General features: G+C 34.8%; 1 protein-coding gene across 1 annotated transcript in view; it reads right to left on the bottom strand.

The window, feature by feature from the left end:
• LOC136041136 (cytoskeleton-associated protein 5-like) overlaps positions 1-19,751 on the bottom strand; it is a gene marked incomplete in the record, with an annotated part of 192,220 nt that overhangs the window by 130,273 nt on the left and 42,196 nt on the right. Inside the window, 2 exon segments of the mRNA XM_065725677.1 lie at positions 1,880-2,051; positions 6,714-6,923. Coding sequence (XP_065581749.1) covers positions 1,880-2,051; positions 6,714-6,923 — 382 coding nt within the window.

The following is a 19,751-nucleotide window of genomic DNA, read 5'->3' as shown; positions in this document are numbered from 1 at the left end:
AAAAAAAAAAAAACAATTTTACAAAGGCACCACTTCCAATTTAAGGTCCATTTGGACGTCTTGACATCAAGAGAAGACTCAAATTGTCTGCGTTTAAAGGACAAGCGACGGTGAGATATATATAGAAGCCCGCCGCGTGCCAAGTACCGAGGCGAGGCGGCGAAGCCACCTCGGTTCTTGTTGCCATTTTTCTTCGTCAGTTGGAGAGAAAAATAAACATTAAGATTCCTCCTAGAAGAACTCTTAATGTTTATTTTGGTTTATTTTGGTGTATATGTATATATATATATATATATATATATATATATATATATATATATATATATATATATATATATATATATATCTATATATATAAAAATAAGTTGTCTGTGTGTCGAGTGACGTCATGTTTGTCGACTGACGAAATTACAGACCGGGACATCGGGACACAAATGACGACCGGGACACCGAGACATAGGGAATATAAATGACGACCGGGACACTCAAAGAGAAAGCGACCGGGACACAAGGAATGTTCGATTAGCAATCACCATCAACAAAGCACCGGGACACAAATGACGACCGGGACACAGGGAATATAAATGCCGACCAGGACACTCAAAGAGAAATTACAGACCGGGACAGGGGAACACAAATGACGACCGGGACAAAAACGACGACCGGGATACCGGGACACAGGGAATATAAATGACAACCGCGACACTCAAAGAGAAATTACAGACTGGGACACCGGGAGACAAATGACGACCGGGACACGGGGAAACAACAACAACGGGGACGCCGGGGGGCACAGGGGGATATATAAATGACGACGGGGACAAAAGGAATGTTCGATTAGCAATCACCATCAACAAAGCTCAAGGGCAATCAGTAGAATAATGAGGTATAGATCTGAATACAGATTGTTTTTCCCATGGACAATTATATGTTGCATGTTCAAGAGTCGGTAAACCTGACAATCTATTTATATGCACAGACAATGGGACAGCCAAGAATGTTGTATATTCGCAAGTTTTACGCAGTTAAATATATATATATATATATATATATATATATATATATATATATATATATATATATATATATATATATATATATATATATATATATATAAGAGTTCTTCTCGGAGGAATCTTAATGTTTATTTTGGTTCCTCTCCAACTGACGAAGAAAAATGGCAACAAGAACCTTTATTTAACGCAGTACTGTTTCTAGGAAAAGCCACAAGAAGGGCTTCTTTGATAGAAGTCACTGATATCTCGTGATTCTTAGGATTCTATTCAGAACTTGCTTCAATGGATGACTTGCATGTTTACACAAAATTGGGCCGAAATCAATTCATCTATGCTTGCCTGGTAGACTATTGGGAAATTTACAGCCGAGTTTAAACAATTTTCCAGATTTTACGTTTTCATATATATTTGAAAATCTTGTTTTGGGATGGGGGTCAACATATTATCATATTTAAACCCTGTAAAAAAAAGAATTATGATAAAAATATTACCGGACAGGGAAAGATATTCTTGAATACTTTCTGCCTTTCCTATATTTATATACAATTCGCCTACTTTCTTTTATTTTTTTTACAAATCTATCTCTCCTACCCCTGACAAACTCTTCCCTCCAAAATAAATTCCTACATATACTTCTGTAAGGTATCTATAACAATTTTACTTCCCCGGCTTTCTAGGCACAAATATACTCTTGACACCCAGCCTCCATCTCTTAAATAAAACCCAGTCTAGTCACATGGTGTTGGGGCGATACATAAATAATTCTTAGAATACATAAAAGCAACAACAGTTCAATCTCCGGAACGTCTTTTCAAATTTTCCATACTCCTTACAATTTACGATGTAATTAATATATATCTTACCTGAATAGGTTTCAAATTTGAAAGCTGTGGCTTCAAAGCTTGTCCAATCCACCGATATAATTCAATCATTAGAACCTTTCCCTCTTCACGAACATTCTTATCTCTGTCTTCCAGAATCGAAGGCACGGCCTTGAGCAAAGCTTTAACATTGATTACTTTCAATCCAAATTCACTAGAATGAAGTACAATATGAAAAACAAGTTGATTTACGTTGCCTGAGCCAAAGAGTATCGGTAACTTATAACAGTGGAATCTGGCGCTAGTGTCGACAAAAAAACTATCAGTGCCATCAAGCGTTTGGTGACACTTGGCTTTTTTTCCATTTTATAATAAGAATAATTAATTTAATTAGTACAATTGATAAAATTAGGGTAAAAATTAAATCTGATCTCAGTTCCTAACAAAAAAAAAATAATAATAAAAAAAATAAAAAATAAATAAAAAAAAACGATTCCAAATCTTGAAAAAATGCCATGTATCGCCAAACGCTAGATGGCGTTGAAAGTTTTTTTGTCGACACTAGCGCTAGTTTCCACAGTTATAAAAACCTATACTCTTTGACCTGGAGAACATAATATGCTACAGCAACCTTTGGTGGGCTATATCAAAACAATTTTGGTTTTGCTTCTTAACTATCGATTAAACAATGTAGTTGGAAATCCCTCAAAACTATTAAAACAACATATGCCAACAGTAGTTATTTCTACAAGAAAAACTACGACGTGTTCCTTAAAGACGGTCTCAAAATGCACTGTTCCTGTCTAAAATAAACTTGATTCCTTGTCTCCTGACACCTATTTTCAAAAATGTACCATGTATACAAGGTAATATTACCTTACTTAAAAACATAGCGCCTATTTTTTTATTTCATATAATATTATGGTAAGAATAACTTGGCCCCAGAAACAAATTTTTCTTCGCTTCAAATGTACATCAAGTCATTAGTAAGTGCTTGCCACATCTATCTAGCCTCTGTGATCTGCCTTTGAACGTGCAATACAATTCTTGCTTGCAAATCACTCTCCATGATAAACGAAAAAAAACAAATATTTTTTGGCCTCTAATACACATAAAAAAAAAATAGGTACACCAGCAAGCACAATTACAAATCCATTACTATCAAAGATAACTATAATTCAATCTCTATCAACGCTGATACGGTGAAACTAGATAAAGGTCACTACATGAAAAAGAAAATAAACATTCCAATGAAAGCAGTTACAACGTAACAGTTCATGTTCTTTATTTTCAATTAATAGTAGAAACTTGGCGCATTACTCTAAGTATGAAAAGTTGTCGACTTGATATAATTATTGCCCCAAACGATCCAGCCAAACTTCGTTTCTTACGAACCATGTCTCTGTTCTGCAATGGTAAGCTCTATTCTAGCAGAGAACTAGTCAGGTAGGCCAGATGCTACTTCTAGGAAATAAAATACGAATTTAATGTGCAGCATTCTTAGTCCCCTAGCTAAGATATCTGCTTGGAGCAATAAAAAATAAGTAGCTATAAATAAGCATTTTACATATCCTAAAGAAGTTGGGCAACTTTCCAACTAGAACAAAAGCTTTTCATTTGAAAATATAGTAGTTTCTAGAAACAGAAACAAGGCTTATTTTTTATGACTAGAGGGGTTATCACCTAAGTTTGACCTCCAATCACACAGAATGAAAATCAGCGCATGATTCCGGTTCGGACAAAGTGGTAACATGTGTGCCTCTCAGCTAAAAACTTGGATATGGGATGGGAGAGGGAATGATGAATGGTATTTTGTTACAAGAAATTTTAAACCACTTCCCTTTACAATTCAGATACTAGGAGGTCCTACGGTCCGTTTCCAGGCCAGAAAGCTTTAAATTTTCATAGCTAGGAGAAAACACAATTTCTGACACCTTATGGCCTGATAGCAACAGAACCATAGAATCTATCGGTCTAAAATTCTGGAGGAAAGTCTACTCAGCCCTACCTAGGTATTGGCACAAAATGTGAGCAGGAGTAAAATGTATGTGAAATGAAGCATTTCAAAGAATCAGTGTGCTTTCGTGTGGAAAGTGAGTGAGGCTCTAAAGTTACTTGTGTCTCTGTCGCTCCCCATTTGGGTATTTACCCAGTAATTTTAAATCGATCTGAGCACATGCACGTATAGATCGGAACACACACTTTGAAATAACCACTATCATCTCCCCTTGCCCCAAATACCAGCCACAGAAGTTTCAAGTTGGTCTGTAAAAACAATTGTTAACACTTCTTCTGAGAAATTATCAATGGGGACTCGGATTGTGCGGGAGATCCTATAGGACCACTTTGTTCGTCAAACTATGACTATTTAAAATTGTTGTGAGATTCCGGTTCAATTATGGTTTCAAATGTCTACCTTTCGACTTACAAGTTGGCGGTCGAGGAGGAGGGGTTTTGGAGCAGCCAACAGCCTATTTCGACTCTCTAATCATGCAGATTGAAAATCAGAGTATACTTCCTGTTCAAAAAAGGTTCAGAAGCCTACCTTTCCATTAAAGTATTGGCATAAGGGGGGGGGGAGGGAGTGACAGGGTCCATGGTCCCAACTTCTGCTCTACTAATACTAATTCAGAATCCATGGGCGATTTCACTCCAAAAAGTCGTAACATTCTTAGCTTTCTGCTAAAAAGTAGTTGATCAAAAGGGGAGAAGGGTAGAGGAGCCGTAGGTACCTTTGATGTCTGTAATCATGGAAATAGAAAATCAATACACGTTTCCAATCAAAACAAGCAGCATACCTGCGAACTTTTCTGCTAAAAATTTGTTAGTGGACCACGAGTAAGCGTGGTTTTGACTTTTTTTCGAGCCCGTTTGGAGCTCGATTTTGCAGTCAGGAAATGTCTTGTTTTTGAAAAGGAAAGTCTACACTTGTTTTTGTAACTTTGAAATAACCACTATCATCTCCCCTTGCCCCAAATACCAGCCACATAAGTTTCAAGTTGGTTCTAATGATTTATGTGACCAGTGATTAAAATCAATTCATTAAATCAGTGGGTGTCAGGATTAATTGGATTGGATCTGAGAAACAAAAATCATACAAAATCTAGTCTTTGGGAAAATGTTTGATTCTAGATAATTATTTTCGAGAGTTATCTCTTCAAGGGAAAATATTCTCTCAAAGAATACTTAACGATATAACAAAAATGATTCTCCATCTTTAGACTATTGTATGAAATTTTTACGTCGCTGGCCGGATACCATATCCCATGCGAGAGAAAGAGGTCATCAATGTTAAAAAAGTACATTTTAAGGGGACCAGGGGTGGCTTCAGAAGGGATCATCAATGTTAAATACGTACATTTCAAGGGGCGAGGGAGGCTTCGAAAAATATTAGTAAATATCAATGTTACGTAATAAATCTTATAATTTTTTACAGCGAAGAAAAAAGTAAAGAAAAGTAAAGTCAACATCTTTGTTAAAAATATGTTAGTGGGACACGAGTAAGCGTGGTTTTGACTTTTTCAGAGTCCGTTTGGAGCTCGATTCTGCAGTCAGGAAATGTCTTGTTTTTGAACAAGTAAACCCTACACTTGTTTTCCCCTGAATCAAAACTCAGGTTGTTTTTGCAACGAATCTAGATTGAGCTCGTTTTTACAGTTATTATTTTTGCACAAATTATTTTCAGATATTTTTCTCTTGGCATTTTCAAAATAGGGTATTTTGTTGACGGATTTTTTTTTAAGAAAAAAAAATAGAGGAATAATTTTATTATCTCGTTAACGAGATTTGATTAGTGTTACAACTCAAAATTTACCCGCCTTGGTTTAAAAATTGATGTTCTTGCGGTGAGCCAACTTTCTAAAAATCACTACTAAGAACAGAGCAAGGATAAGCTAGAATTTCTTTAATAATGAGAGAACTATTAAAGCTTAAGTCCCAAACACAAAAAAATGAAGCAACAAACTTAACAGAAATTACGCAAAGAAATCGCTATTAAGAGTATGGCAGCACTTCCGTCTCCTATCCTAAGCATATTGGGATTTTAGCATACTTTCAATCCGAGACTTGCGCCTGTCTGCTTGCCTCCTAGAAAGAGAGCTCTCCAACTGAAACCATAAATATGTCTCGTAAAGACAAAATGTTAGCGGAAAAGCTTCAGGGGGTCCTCTCTAACTTAGATAATAGAACCCCACTTCACCTGAAACACGGCGGGCTCTGGCTCAGGATAATGTAAAAACCATCCCTTTTGGTCAAAGGCAAAAAATATACGTAACTCTATTACATATACAAAGGGAGTATTATGTTGCGGGAGGTTTCTGACCTCCCAAAACACAAAGGTCCGAAAAAACCGAAAACCCCGTAATCTTCAGTACAAGAAAAATAGAGAAAAAAGAACAAAACTAAAGTGTTGCTCCTGCAACATAATAATAATAATAAAAAAAAAAAAAAAAAAAAAAAAAAAAAATCTGCTAAATCTTAGAGCAAATACTCAATGGCTAGGAGACGCATTCATCAGTGATAAATACGAACAAGTATGTAATTAATAGCCACGCTTCTACTTACTAATTGACGAACTTTCTCTATAAACCGTATATAACAAGGTATACTTCAGAGCTCTTCCTAAATTAAACTCGTATTATTGTTTCCTCTAGTTAAGGATCCCTCTGAAGCAGAAGAGTTTGCAACAAGTCTACAACTGTAACTTGCACGGAAAGGACAAGATACTTCTATCGCTAGATTCACTTATTTTCAGAACCCTCCATTGGCCCGGCCAAAATTATTATGTTCCTTTTACAGGGAGCATAAAAATTAATCTTGCATTTTTTTTAATTGAGCATTAACTACTGGGTTCATAATACATAAATAGTGAACTTACTATAAAATTCTAGACAAGGTTGCAACACAAGCTGCTACGACCTTAGGATTCTTTTGAGAAGAAAGGGCTCCAACCAATGTTTCTTGTACAACTTCATACTTTTCTATCTCAACATACATTAATATTATTTGCATGCCCAAGTCTTTCGTTTTTGCCCTCGCAGATCCAAGACACTTGGCCACAATTCCATTAAGTACATCTTGTGCTGTCCTAGAAAGTTAAATTACAGTTTATTATTTGTTGAAGTTTCGAATCGGGAATAGACTTGGGAATAAATGGATACAATCCTCAGTGTACACAGTATATCTCTCTTATGTTCTAGCAGACTACGAATCAAATTAAAAACGATTTTCTTTATACTATTTAGAGAAATATTTACTTATTTAAAGATTTTTTTAAGAGCGTTAGCTGATAAATTACCTCAAATATAATAGAACAGAATCGACATAGTCCGCATCAAATTAAAAATACGACAATAGTATCAACTTTGGATTCCGCCTTCCACACAATAAAGCTACAATCAAGATTCATCCCAACGAAACCGTTATGTTTTTTTTTTTTTTTTTTTTTTTTTTTTTTTGATTATAGAAATGCTTGAATTGCCTTTACTTTATTTTTATATCAAGTGTCTTATAATTTTATGGGTCTGGTTTTGCTAGTTACCGAAATTGTGATAAATTAATAAAGTGGCCTAATATTGAAGGATTATTGACTGCATGATGTCGTTAGTATCCGACGTTCTGTCCGTGGTAACCTAGGTTCAAAACCTCGTTCTGTTTTTTTTATCCTGTGGTAGCACAGGGGATTGATGCTCTGTTTGGCGATACGGGGCATGGGATTGAATCCTAGCTGCCGCGAGGTTAGGACACAGGCTTAGTGCCTGTCCCTATAGAAACAGCCAGCAATTAAAATGCCAATTCGACGCCGTATGTGCCATCAATGGCTCAGGAGGATCTTTATCCCTTTTTTATTGACTATATGGACATCCGCCAAGTATAGCGAATTCTTGGTCCAAGCAAAAAAGTCAATTGACAAAAAATTGCAAGGGATGATGTGGAGTCACCTTAAAAAAGAATGACAAGAGATTGACCACTATGGTCCTATAGTATATTTAAATAAGTTTTCATACTAGGCTACTTCGCTAGAACCATCAATACTCATAATAACCTGATAATGTTGTTGGCAAGAATTAAATTACATTGTACGATAACTAATTAGCCTTGAAATTAATGTGACGTATTATTCTCAATATTTCAGTCTAAATTTGGGTTTTCCAGAGTAAACGTTTTCAATCATGCTTTTAACACGCTAGACAGTTGAAAACTCACCGCAATGCGAAACTCTGACGACAAAGAATTTTATGCATGCAAACAAGAGAGAGGCGGAGCATCCGAAAATCCCCCTCCCCGACACCACAAAATAGGTTGGGGTTTAAAATACAATTTTTTCGTTTTTTTCTTAAGAGATCAATGTCAATTTTGCGGTGTGGAATTGAGATTGTGATAGAAATTCTGTACAAGATAAAATTTTCTTAAGCAATGATCTATATTTTCTTTCTTAAATACACTTACATAAGCCTGCAAAACAAATACAAAACGAGTTAAAATCAAAAAAACAATAAGATCTTTCACTTTATTTCGCAGCAGAAGGTTACCTGAAAAGAACTATGTGAGATAATAAATATTACTACTAAATCTTCCCCAGAAATCTAGAAAAGCGAAGCATCATTTTTCCACTTCAGAAAAATTGCATCGATAGTACACAATGGAAATGTCTTTGCCACCAGACAAAAATTTGCTGTCTAGGCAAGCATCGAGATAGAAAACAAGATTATCCCCCTCCTGACCACTTGGAGAAATTCCTTCTAATAGTGACAGACAATCACGACAAAAGAAATCTCACTTTCAAGACAGCCTTTTTAGGTTTTATTCCTTTAGCTCATGCTAAAAAAAAAAAAGAGTTTACTTTGGAACTCTTACAACTAAAATAAAAACAGCAGGTGAGAATCAAACTAGAATTTGAGATTTTGTTCTAGAAAGGCCTGAATAAGAGTTTTTGTACTGGAAACTACTTCATTCGAAAATATCAAAGAGGAAAGAGAGTCACTAGATTTGTTTTAAAACTTGATGTCACATACAGCGAAGTTCTAAGGGGGCTCTTCATCAGTGTTTAAAGTTATAAAACGACCCTTGTGGAAGCTCGACAGTGATACAGTCTATCAATATAAACAAGTGTGTGATAGCATTCTTGAATAGACGCAAGTCCCTTTTCCACCGCTTTGTCCAATTAAGACATACCAGCTGCTGAACAAAAATTTCTTTGAAGCATTTACTCTGCTTAACTATGACAAGCAATTCGATGCATCAGGTTCGTGGCTGTATCGTCTCAAAAAATAGCATAAACACTGAAATTACAGGATGATACATTGAATTAAGTGTTTGAGAAGCATGCCAGTCTGGTAAGTTCTAGTTTCACCAGTGGTTTGACAGTGATAGGACATTCTAAAAGTGCCTTGTCAAAGCCTTATCTAAGCATGATAGAGGCAAAGTTGACAAAATTAGCAAGAATAGCAACTTTAATCCCAGACTCCTTCCGCAAGATTTAGTGAAATCCAAAGAATTGATCTCTGAAGTTCTCTTCTAATAAAAGAGCCTCAATTACTAACTTCACACTTAAGTTTAAAAGTTTCAATAATTTCCAACGAAATTGTTACCAGGGTAAGCTGGACGAATGATATAACTGCTAAAAGAGAACATCATAGTAAATAGAAGAGAACGCCGCAGTAAATAGAAGACAACAAGTGAGTGACTGAAAACACTAAAGAAGAAATTTTCTAGAAGCTTTGATAAAATTTGGGGCCAGCATTTACACACGGTAGTGAAAAATTTCGGAAATACGTGGTATTGTTGTTTTTTCGAGTGTTCGGATCATCTACACCATTTTGGATCCTGATCACTAGGAGGGCTTGCGTAAATATCTTCTTTTTCTTAAATGCAAAGTAAGGTACGACATTAAAACTTAAAATGAAGATAAATTATTCCGTATATGAATGGGACTGTCCCCTCCTCAGCGCCTCACTTTTCACAAGCTTTTGTGTTCGTATTCGAGCAAAATTTACGCTATTAAGCACAAATTGACGTATTCAAAAGCCGTATTTAAGTAAATTTGAGCAACTAAGCATTAAAACTTTAAATGTTTGGGTAAAATTCTAGATGAGGAGGTGGTTTTGTCTAAATTCAAAAAAGTCGAGGAAGGTGAATGAAACTCTAAGGAATCAATCCAGAGCTTCGATGAACCCCTGGGAAGATATTTTGAAGTACCTAACCCACTTTTTTCCCCTCCAAAAAGTGCTGACTTTTTCTGATCTTCACGATATAAAAACGAAACCTTGAGAAATAGATGTACCGCTCAAATTTGGCGCAAGGAAACTGTTTAGAGCCTCATAGCTTTGCTCAGTTTTTATGATTTATAAGGATTTAGGATTTGAAAATCTATTTCTAATAATTTAGGGGAAAAGCCTTGATTTGGCTTAAAATCCTGCTGAAATGATAGAATTGAGTTATCAAAAACTAAAAAAAATGAATAAAAAGAATGAAAACCCGAAATTAATATAAAATATTCTTTGCCCAAATTTAAACAGGCTAGGTATAGACCAGACCTGTCATCTGTGCAGCCTTCTAAGCCCTAAAAAATACAGACAGGGTAGAGATAGTGGCTTGATAATACCTTCCAGATGAAGATTTTAGGCCCTGGTTTCGTTCCTGATAGGTTTCATCTATCTAACTCAGCTAGGCTAATGGATCAGTAAATTTTGAGACAATTCCATTAGCCTTCAGTGGACAATGGGGGGGCGTCTAAATGGGGCTACACGCAATATTTCTTTTTTCTCCGATACTTCTCGATCTGTTTTCAGTATTAATAGCTAATGTAAAATTGAAGCCACCGGATTTTGAACATTTTCGATTAGCCCAGATTTTATTCTCCCTGTCAATTCGGAGTAAACCCTGTTTATACGCTTCACTGGGTTTAGACCTAATGGAATTTTATATTTCCTAAGGGTATTCAACTTGAAATTTTCAGAGGGCTATGGAGGGGGGGAGAGCTGGAAAATATTAGTTGGGAGATATGGGGGGTGTATAAGTGGGGTACATATTCTTTTTATCCTCGATGCCTATCGATCTGTTTTTGGTGTTAATAGCAAATGTAAAATTAAAGCTACCAGACTTTGAAAATTTTCGATTAGCCCAGACTTTTTCCTCCCCCGTCAATTCGGAGTAAACCCTGTTAATAGGCTTCACTGGGTTTAGAGCTTTTTCTATCTTTCCTTGAAGGCTTATTTTTATATTATTTTATAAGTCTCATCTAATAAAGGAATAATTCATTTTTTTTAAACTGAAAGTATGGAACGACATTAAAACATAAAATATAAAAGAAATTATTCCGTATACGAAAGGAACCGTCGCCTCCTCAACGCCTTACTCTTTACAAGCTTTTGTGTTCGTATTCGAGCAAAATTTCAGCAATTAAGCACAAATTGACGTATTCAAAAGTCGTATTTAAGTGAATTTGACCAATTAAGCTTTAAATGTTTGGGTAAAATTCTGGATGAGGGGTGCGGTTTTTGTCGAAATTCAAAAAAGCCGAGGAAGGTGGGTGATACTCAAAGGAAGAAATCTAGACCTTCGATGATCCCCTGGGAAGATATTTTGGAGTACCTAACCCCACCTTTTTCCGCTCCAAAGAGTACTGACCTTTTCCAATCTTCGTGGTATAAAAGTGAAACCTTGAGAAATAGATGTACCGCTCAAATGAGGCACAAGGTTTTGAGCCTCATAACTTTGTTCAATTCTGATTTATAAGGATTTAAGATTAGAAAATCTATTGCTTAACTTTAGGGAAAAAAGCCCGAATATGGCTTAAAATCCTACCGAAATGATAGAATTTATTATCAAAAACTAGAGAAAATGAATAAAGACTGAAAACCCAAAATTAAGGTAAAATTTTCTAGGCTAGGTATAGACCGGACCCGTTATGTGTGTAGTATTTTAAGCCTTAAAGAGTCGGCCTTAAAGAACCGGACAGGGTAGAGATAGTGGCTTGATAATATTTTACAGGTGGATAGTTAAGCCCTGGTTTCATTCCTGAAAAGTTTCATCTATCTAACCCAGCTAGGAAACTTGATAGATAAACTTTGAGACAATTCCATTAGCCTACTTACGTAGGGATAAGGTAAACACACTGCCTGAATCAGTTCAATTTATACTCTTCTCAAGTATTAAATGAAAAAAAAAAACTGTTCTTTCTTTTAACTTAAAGCACATTCTAGGAGATCTCTGGTAGAGAAACATCAACACCACCACCAGCAAAGAGATACAAGAAAATAAGAATCGTTAAACTCAAAACACCAGGAACAATAAATCCTATACCATTTGTAAGGTAAGATGGGGGGCGAGATGCGACTCCTTCGGCATGTAGATCGCTCAGTTAGTAAACTATAATATGTTTGAGTATGATAAAAGCTTGTAGAGTACTACATTACGCCATATGAACAGAATGGGATTCTATTACAGAGAGATTACACCATGTAATAAAAGTGGTAAAGAACTGAGTACTGTTTAGCAAGAAGTCCGAGAAATATGCATTTTATTCGGGGTTGAAGCACTGTACGTAAAGGGTGATGTCCCTGCAGATAGTTTTGATTAAAAACTGTGACCCGAAAATCTCACTTCAATTTAGAGGAGTTTGAACGTCCTAAATTTGAGGGGAGCTTATCACCGTTCCGAAGATGACGTTAGGTTCTTCGCCCAGAGGATACCAAGGTACACACATGATCGTGACAAGTTCATGCGAAACGATAAAGATACAGCATGATCATGGGAACCCATATTTGTGGATGTTTAATGTTGAACTTTAAGTATTATTTTTATACTAATATACGTGTTTTTTTTTCTCAAAAAATCCTTTTGATTATATTTAAGCAATAAATATCTTTAAGCTTAACCCGTTTTTATTTTATTTCTTAGATTAGTCCTAGTTCATAGGTAAAACCCTACACTAGGTATATCCCCCCTCTCCACCAGGAGTCTGAAATAGATGAACACAAATTCAGTGTGTCTTAGTTGTTGACTGAAATTCCGAGTGGTTTAGTTGCTGACTGAGTTTCAAAAGATTTAAAAGAAGAACTATTGAGTACAACGAACTGCGGTAGTTGATACATTTCTAGTCTTTTAGTTACTGATTGAGGAACAAAAATTTGATGAAAGCATTTAAGAGTACAACAAAATTAGCTAATTGATAGTTTCCGTGTGTTTTATATGAAGACTGAGTACCAAAGATATAATAAAATTACTTTTGAGTACAACAATCTCAGCTAGTTGGTAAATTCCAAATCTTTTAGTTACCGATGGGATATCAAAACTTACTAACGCACTTTTGAGTACAACAAACTCGGCAAGTTGGTATATTCCCAGTGTTTTAGTTGCTGATTGAGTAACAAAAACTTAGTGAAAGCACTGTTGAGTACATTAGACTCAGCTAGTTGATAGATTCCGTGTTTTACTTGCTGGCTGAGATTCAGAATTTAATAAAAGCACTTTTGAATACAGCAAACACAACTAGTTAGTAAATACCAAGTGTCTCAGTTAGTGACTGAGTACCAACAAATTTAATAAAAGCACTTTTTTCAAAAGAACGTATTGTATCATTTCCCTCATCAGGGTGTCGTATCATATCAAATTTACACGACTTTATTAATTTCGACTTTGTCCATATCCCAATGCTAAACAATACTTTTCAAGAAGCCTTATTTTATCATTTCCGTCATAGGCCTGTCGTATCATTGCTTAAAATATATACGACTTTATGCATATCCCAATACTAAGCACTACTTTTCAATTGGCTTTATGGTATTATTTCCCTCATAGGGCTGTCGTATTATTGCTAAGAATATATGACTTCATTAATTTCGACTTTACGCATACCCTATATACTAAACAATACTCTTCAAAAGGCTCTACTGTATCATTTCCTCACAGAGCTATCATATCATCGCTTAAAATACTTACGACCTTATTAGTTTCGAGTTCATGCTTACCCCGACGCTATACAATACTTTTCAAAATGTTTTATTGTATCTTTTCCCTCATAGGACTGTCGTATCATCGCTTTATATATATATATACTAGCTGTTGGGGTGGCGCTTCGCGCCACCCCAACACCTAGTTGGTGGGGGCGCTTCGCGCCCCCCCCCAAGCCCCCCCGCGCGCGTAAGTCGTTACGCGCCATAATAGTTACGCGCCATTGTAGTTGTGTCCCTATGTCCCACCTGTGAATATAGATAGATATATATATATGGTTTTAACTACGTAAAACTTGCGAATATACAACATTCTTTGCTGTCCCATTGTCTTTGCATATAAATAGATTGTCAGGTTTACCGACTCTTGAACATGCAACATATAATGGTCCATGGGAAAACAATCTGTATTCAGATCTATACCTCATGATTCTAATGATTGCCCTTGAGCTTTGTTGATGGTGATTGCTAATCGACCATTCCCTGTCCCGGTGTCCCGGTCGTCATTTACATCCCCCTGTTTCCCCCGGTGTCCCCGTTGTAGTTGTGTCCCTGTGTCCCGGTCGTCATTTATATTCCCTGTGTCCCGGGTCCCGGTCGTCATTTGTATCCCGGTGTCCCGGTCTGTATATACATTCGTTTTTTAGTTTTGTTTTTCTCCTTTATTTTTTTCCTTTTTTTTTCTTTTTTAGCTTATTTAGATTTTTAGATTTTTTAGTTTTTTTATTAGTTTTTAGTTTTTTTTTCTTTTTAGTTTTTTTGTCCCGGTCGTCATTTATATCCCCCTGTTTCCCCCGGTGTCCCCGTTGTAGTTGTGTCCCTGTGTCCCGGTCGTCATTTATATTCCCTGTGTCCCGGTCGTCATTTGTATCCCGGTGTACCGGTCTGTATATACATTCGTTTTTTAGTTTTGTTTTTCTCCTTTATTTTTTTCCTTTTTTTTTCTTTTTTAGTTTATTTAGATTTTTAGATTTTTTAGTTTTTTTATTAGTTTTTAGTTTTTTTTTCTTTTTAGTTTTTTTGTAGTTTTTACCTTCTTTTTAGTTTTGTTAATTTTTTTTTTTACTTGTGTCCTGGTCGTCATTTATACTCCCTGTGTCCCGGTGCTTTGTTGATTGCTAATCGAACATTCCTTTTGTCCTGGTCGCTTTCTCTTTGAGTGTCGTCATTTATTTTTTTCTTTTTTAGTTCTTTTAGTTTTTACCTTTTTTAGTTTTTTTTAGTTTTTAGTTTTTTTAGTTTTTTACCTTTTTTTAGTTTTTTTAGTTTTTTTAGTTTTTTTAGTTTTTTAGCTTTTTTATTTTTTTTATTAGTTTTTAGTTTTTTTGTAGTTTTTGCCTTTTTTTTAGTTTTTTTAGTTTTTTAGCTTTTTTATTAGTTTTTAGTTTTTTTTGCCTTTTTTTAGTTTTTTTAGTTTTTTAGCTTTTTTATTTTTTTTATTAGTTTTTAGTTTTTTTTGTAGTTTTTGCCTTTATTTTAGTTTTTTCAGTTTTGACGTCACCTGATCCAGTTTTTTCAGGTGACGTCACCTGATCCACGATCCACAGATCCACAGACAACTTATTTTTATATATATAGATAGTTTTTTTTTTTTTACTTATGTCCTGGTCGTCATTTATACTCCCTGTGTCCCGGTGCTTTGTTGATTGCTAATCGAACATTCCTTTTGTCCTGGTCGCTTTCTCTTTGAGTGTCGTCATTTATTAGTTTTTTCCTTTTTTTTTTAGTTTTTTATTGGTTTTTACCTTTATTTTAGCTTATTTTTCAGTTTTTTCCTTTTTTTTAGTTTTTTTTTATTTTTTATTTTTTTTAGTTTTTTACCTTTTTTTAGTTTTTTTAGTTTTTTTAGTTTTTTAGCTTTTTTACTTTTTTTATTAGTTTTTAGTTTTTTTTTGTAGTTTTTGCCTTTTTTTAGTTTTTTCAGTTTTTTTTTTAGTTTTTTATTGGTTTTTACCTTTATAGTTTTTTTAGTTTTTTAGCTTTTTTATTTTTTTTATTAGTTTTTAGTTTTTTTTGTAGTTTTTGCCTTTTTTTAGTTTTTTCAGTTTTGACGTCACCTGATCCAGTTTTTTCAGGTGACGTCACCTGATCCATCCATCCATCCACAGACAGACAACTTATTTTTATATATATAGATATATAGATATATATATATATAAAAGCTCCCCCGAGCTCCCCCGCGCGCGTAAGTCTTTACGTGCCATATTAGTTACCCCGTCGTCATTTATATATCCCCGTGTGCCCCCCGGCGTCCCCGTTGTAGTTGTATCCCTGTGTCCCGTATGTCCCGGTCCTGATTTGTGTCCCGGTGCCCCAGTCTGTAATTTCTCTTTGAGTGTCCCGGTCGTCATTTATATTCCCTGTGTCCCGGTCTGTAATTTCATCAGTTGACAAACATGACGTCAGTCGACAGTAACAAAAACAAACACAAAAACTATATATATATATATATATATATATATATATATATATATATATATATATATATATATATATATATATATGTGTGTGTGTGTTTGGTGGGGGCACTTTGCCCCCCCCCCCCCCCGCGCGCGTAAGTCGTTACGCGCCATATTAATTACGCGTCATTGTAGTTGTGTCCCTGTGTCCCACCAGTGAATATATATATATATATATATATATATATATATATATATATATATATATATATATATATATATATATATATATATATATATATATATATATATATATATATATATATATATATATATATATATATATATATATATATATATATATATATATATATATATATATATATATATATATATATATATATATATATATATATATATATATATATATATATATATATATATATATATATATATATATATATATATATATATATATGTTTTTAACTAAGTAAAACTTGCGAATATACAATATTTTTCGCTGTCCCATTGTCTGAGCATATAAAAAGATTGTCAGGTTTACCTACTCTTGAACATGCAACATATAATTGTCCATGGGAAAACAATCCGTATCCAGATCTATACCGCATTTTTCTAATGATTGCCCTTGGGCTTTGTTGATGGTAATTGCTAATCGAATATTCCCTGTGTCCCCGTCGTCATTTATATATCCCCCATGTGCCCTTCCGGCGTCCCCGTTGTAGTTGTGTCCCTGTGTCCCGGTCGTCATTTATATTCTCTGTGTCCCGGTCGTCATTTGTGTCCCGGTGTCTCGGTATGTAATTTTTCTTTGAGTGTCCCGGTCATCATTTATATTCCCTGTGTCCCGCTTGTCATTTGGGTCCCGGTGTCCCGGTCTGTAATTTCTCTTTGAGTGTCCCGGTCGTCATTTATATTCCTTGTGTCCCGACGTCCCGGTCTGTAACATACGACAATAGATCAATTGTGTTGTAACTTTGTTCACGATCCCATTCTACACATGTAGAAATACAAGCAGTATGATTAGGTGAAGGCAATCCCAAATGCTTGAGAAGTTTGTTTGCAATAGTTTAGCACAAATCTTCAATCATAACTGAAGTGCAGTTATAAATTTCTGTTGTAAAGTCCAAGGTCATTTCTGACCTTTCTAGCCGTATTCGGTGGAGTATATTCTCGGCAATTTAGGATTTGTATTTCTCCCATAACTCTGTAGGAGATGAAGGAGGGCAACTTTTGCCGGAAGACACGGGCCGTAATGTCATGTCTATGAACCGGCGATTGTCCAGGATGTAAAGCAGTTGTATCTAATCCCAAGATGGATTATATGTAAATGTAATAAATGACGAATCATTAATCTATAGGCATAATATTTCATTGCGCTGCATTTCTTATCCATTTCTTTATTAGTGGCTGGATTTATCAATTTAATATTAAAGTGATAGCCGTCGGCTCCATCCCAAAAAATGATAGGATATTGTAGGGCATCGTAGAATCGATGAGTTTAAACAATTCTTGTCAACTGACTGTTTCGCCTATAAAGAATATTATCTCGAGGTAAGAACTGATCACCGACCACAACGATTGCCACTAAATTGATAGTTGCGTATCAGTAGGCATCAATTCGATTGCTGTTTTGAACAGAAGCAGTAAATTATTATTTTTGTGGATAAGATGTTGCAACTGGGAAACGATAGTCCTTTCAACGTAGTTTTTTTTATCATCGGTATCACTTTCAAGTTGTTTGGTTTGTTTTACCTTGGCTTGTCTTTCGTCACAACGAAATACATATCGCCGAACCTTTGTTTTTTTTTAACTAAAATCTGGTAGGCATTGATGACCTTATCCAAGTCAAAATCCTAAACCCAATCATCATCGCTTTGAAACGCCTGCTTATATACTTATAATGACATCATATACACAGCCTTTGACATCATATACAAAGCCTTTGATGTCATATACAAATATATAAAATACATACATGACGTATGTATATGTATTGGCGCCCCCCCCCCCCGCGTGTAAGTCGTTACACGCCATATTAGTTACGCACCATTGTAGTTGTGTCCCTGTGTCCCACCTATGAATATAGATATATATATATATATATATATATATATATATATATATATATATATATATATATATTTAACTACGTAAAACTTGCGAATATACAACATTTGACAACCAGTCACCGATTAAAAGACTAGGAATTTACCAAGTAGCGTAGTTTGTTGTAGTCGTAGCGCTTTCGTTCATAACAGATAGACATATAGGTACATTTTAGGTCTTTTAATTGGTGACTGAATATAAAAATATTAATAGAAATGCTGTATTGCATAGAAAAAACTCTTTAGTAGTCAAAAGTGCTTTTATTAAATTTTCAATAGTCAGTCAGCAACTAACACACTACAAATTTACCTACTAGCTGAGTTTGTTGTATGATAAAGTGCTTTTTATTAATTTTTGAAATTCAGTCATCAATTAAGGTTTTATTGTATCATTTCCCTCATAGAGTTGCCATATCATCGCTTAAAATATGTACGACTTTATGCATACCCCAATACTAAGCAAAACTTTTCATTATAAGCTTTATTGTATCATTTCCCTCATAGGGATGTCATATCATCGCTTAAAATATATAAGAATTTATTAATTTTGACTTCATATAAACCCCAAAACTAAACAATACTTTTCAAAAGGCTTTACTGTATTATTTTCCTCATAGATCTGTTATATCACCGCTTAGTGTTGTTGCATGTTAAAGTACTTTTTATTAATTTTGATACTCAGTCACCAATTAAAAGATTCAGAATTTACAAAATAGCTTAGTTTGTTCAATGCAAAGGTGCTTTTCCATTAATTTTTCATACCCGGTCACCAATTACAAGACTTTGAATTTACCAAGTAGCTCCCTCAGTTTATTGTAGTCAAAAGTGATTTTATTAGATTTTTGATACTCAGTCAGCAAGGAAGACACTTCGAATTTACCCACTAGCTGAGTTTGTTCCATGCAAAGGTACTATTCATTGTTTGACACCCAGTCACCAATTAAAAGATTCGGAATTTACCAAGTAGCGTAGTTTCATTCATAACAGATAGACATATAGGTTAATTTCAGGTCATTTAATTGGTGACTGAATATAAACAATTAATGAAAATGCACTATTGCACAGAACAAACTCTTTTGTAGTCAAAAGTGCTTTTATTAATTTTTTGGTACTCAGCCAGCAACTAAAACACTCGAAATGTATCAATACCCCCAGTTTATTGCAGTCAAAAGTGTCTTCGTTAAATCTTCGATACTGAGTCAACAACTAAGAAAATCAGAACTTACCTACTAGCTGAGTTTGTTGTACCCAAAAGTGCTTTTTATAGTTTTTTTTTTATATTCAGTCACCAATTACGGCTTTGTTGTATCATTTCCCTCATACAGTAGCCATAAAATCACTTAAAATATATTTGACTTTATTAATTTCGACTTTATGCATAGCCCAATGCTAAGCAATACCTTTCAATAGGCTTTACTATATCATTTCCCTGATAGGG

Source organism: Artemia franciscana, chromosome 2 (assembly GCF_032884065.1).
Source record: "Artemia franciscana chromosome 2, ASM3288406v1, whole genome shotgun sequence".
Classification (NCBI taxonomy): domain Eukaryota; kingdom Metazoa; phylum Arthropoda; class Branchiopoda; order Anostraca; family Artemiidae; genus Artemia; species Artemia franciscana.
This window is presented reverse-complemented; position numbering and strand designations above follow the sequence as displayed.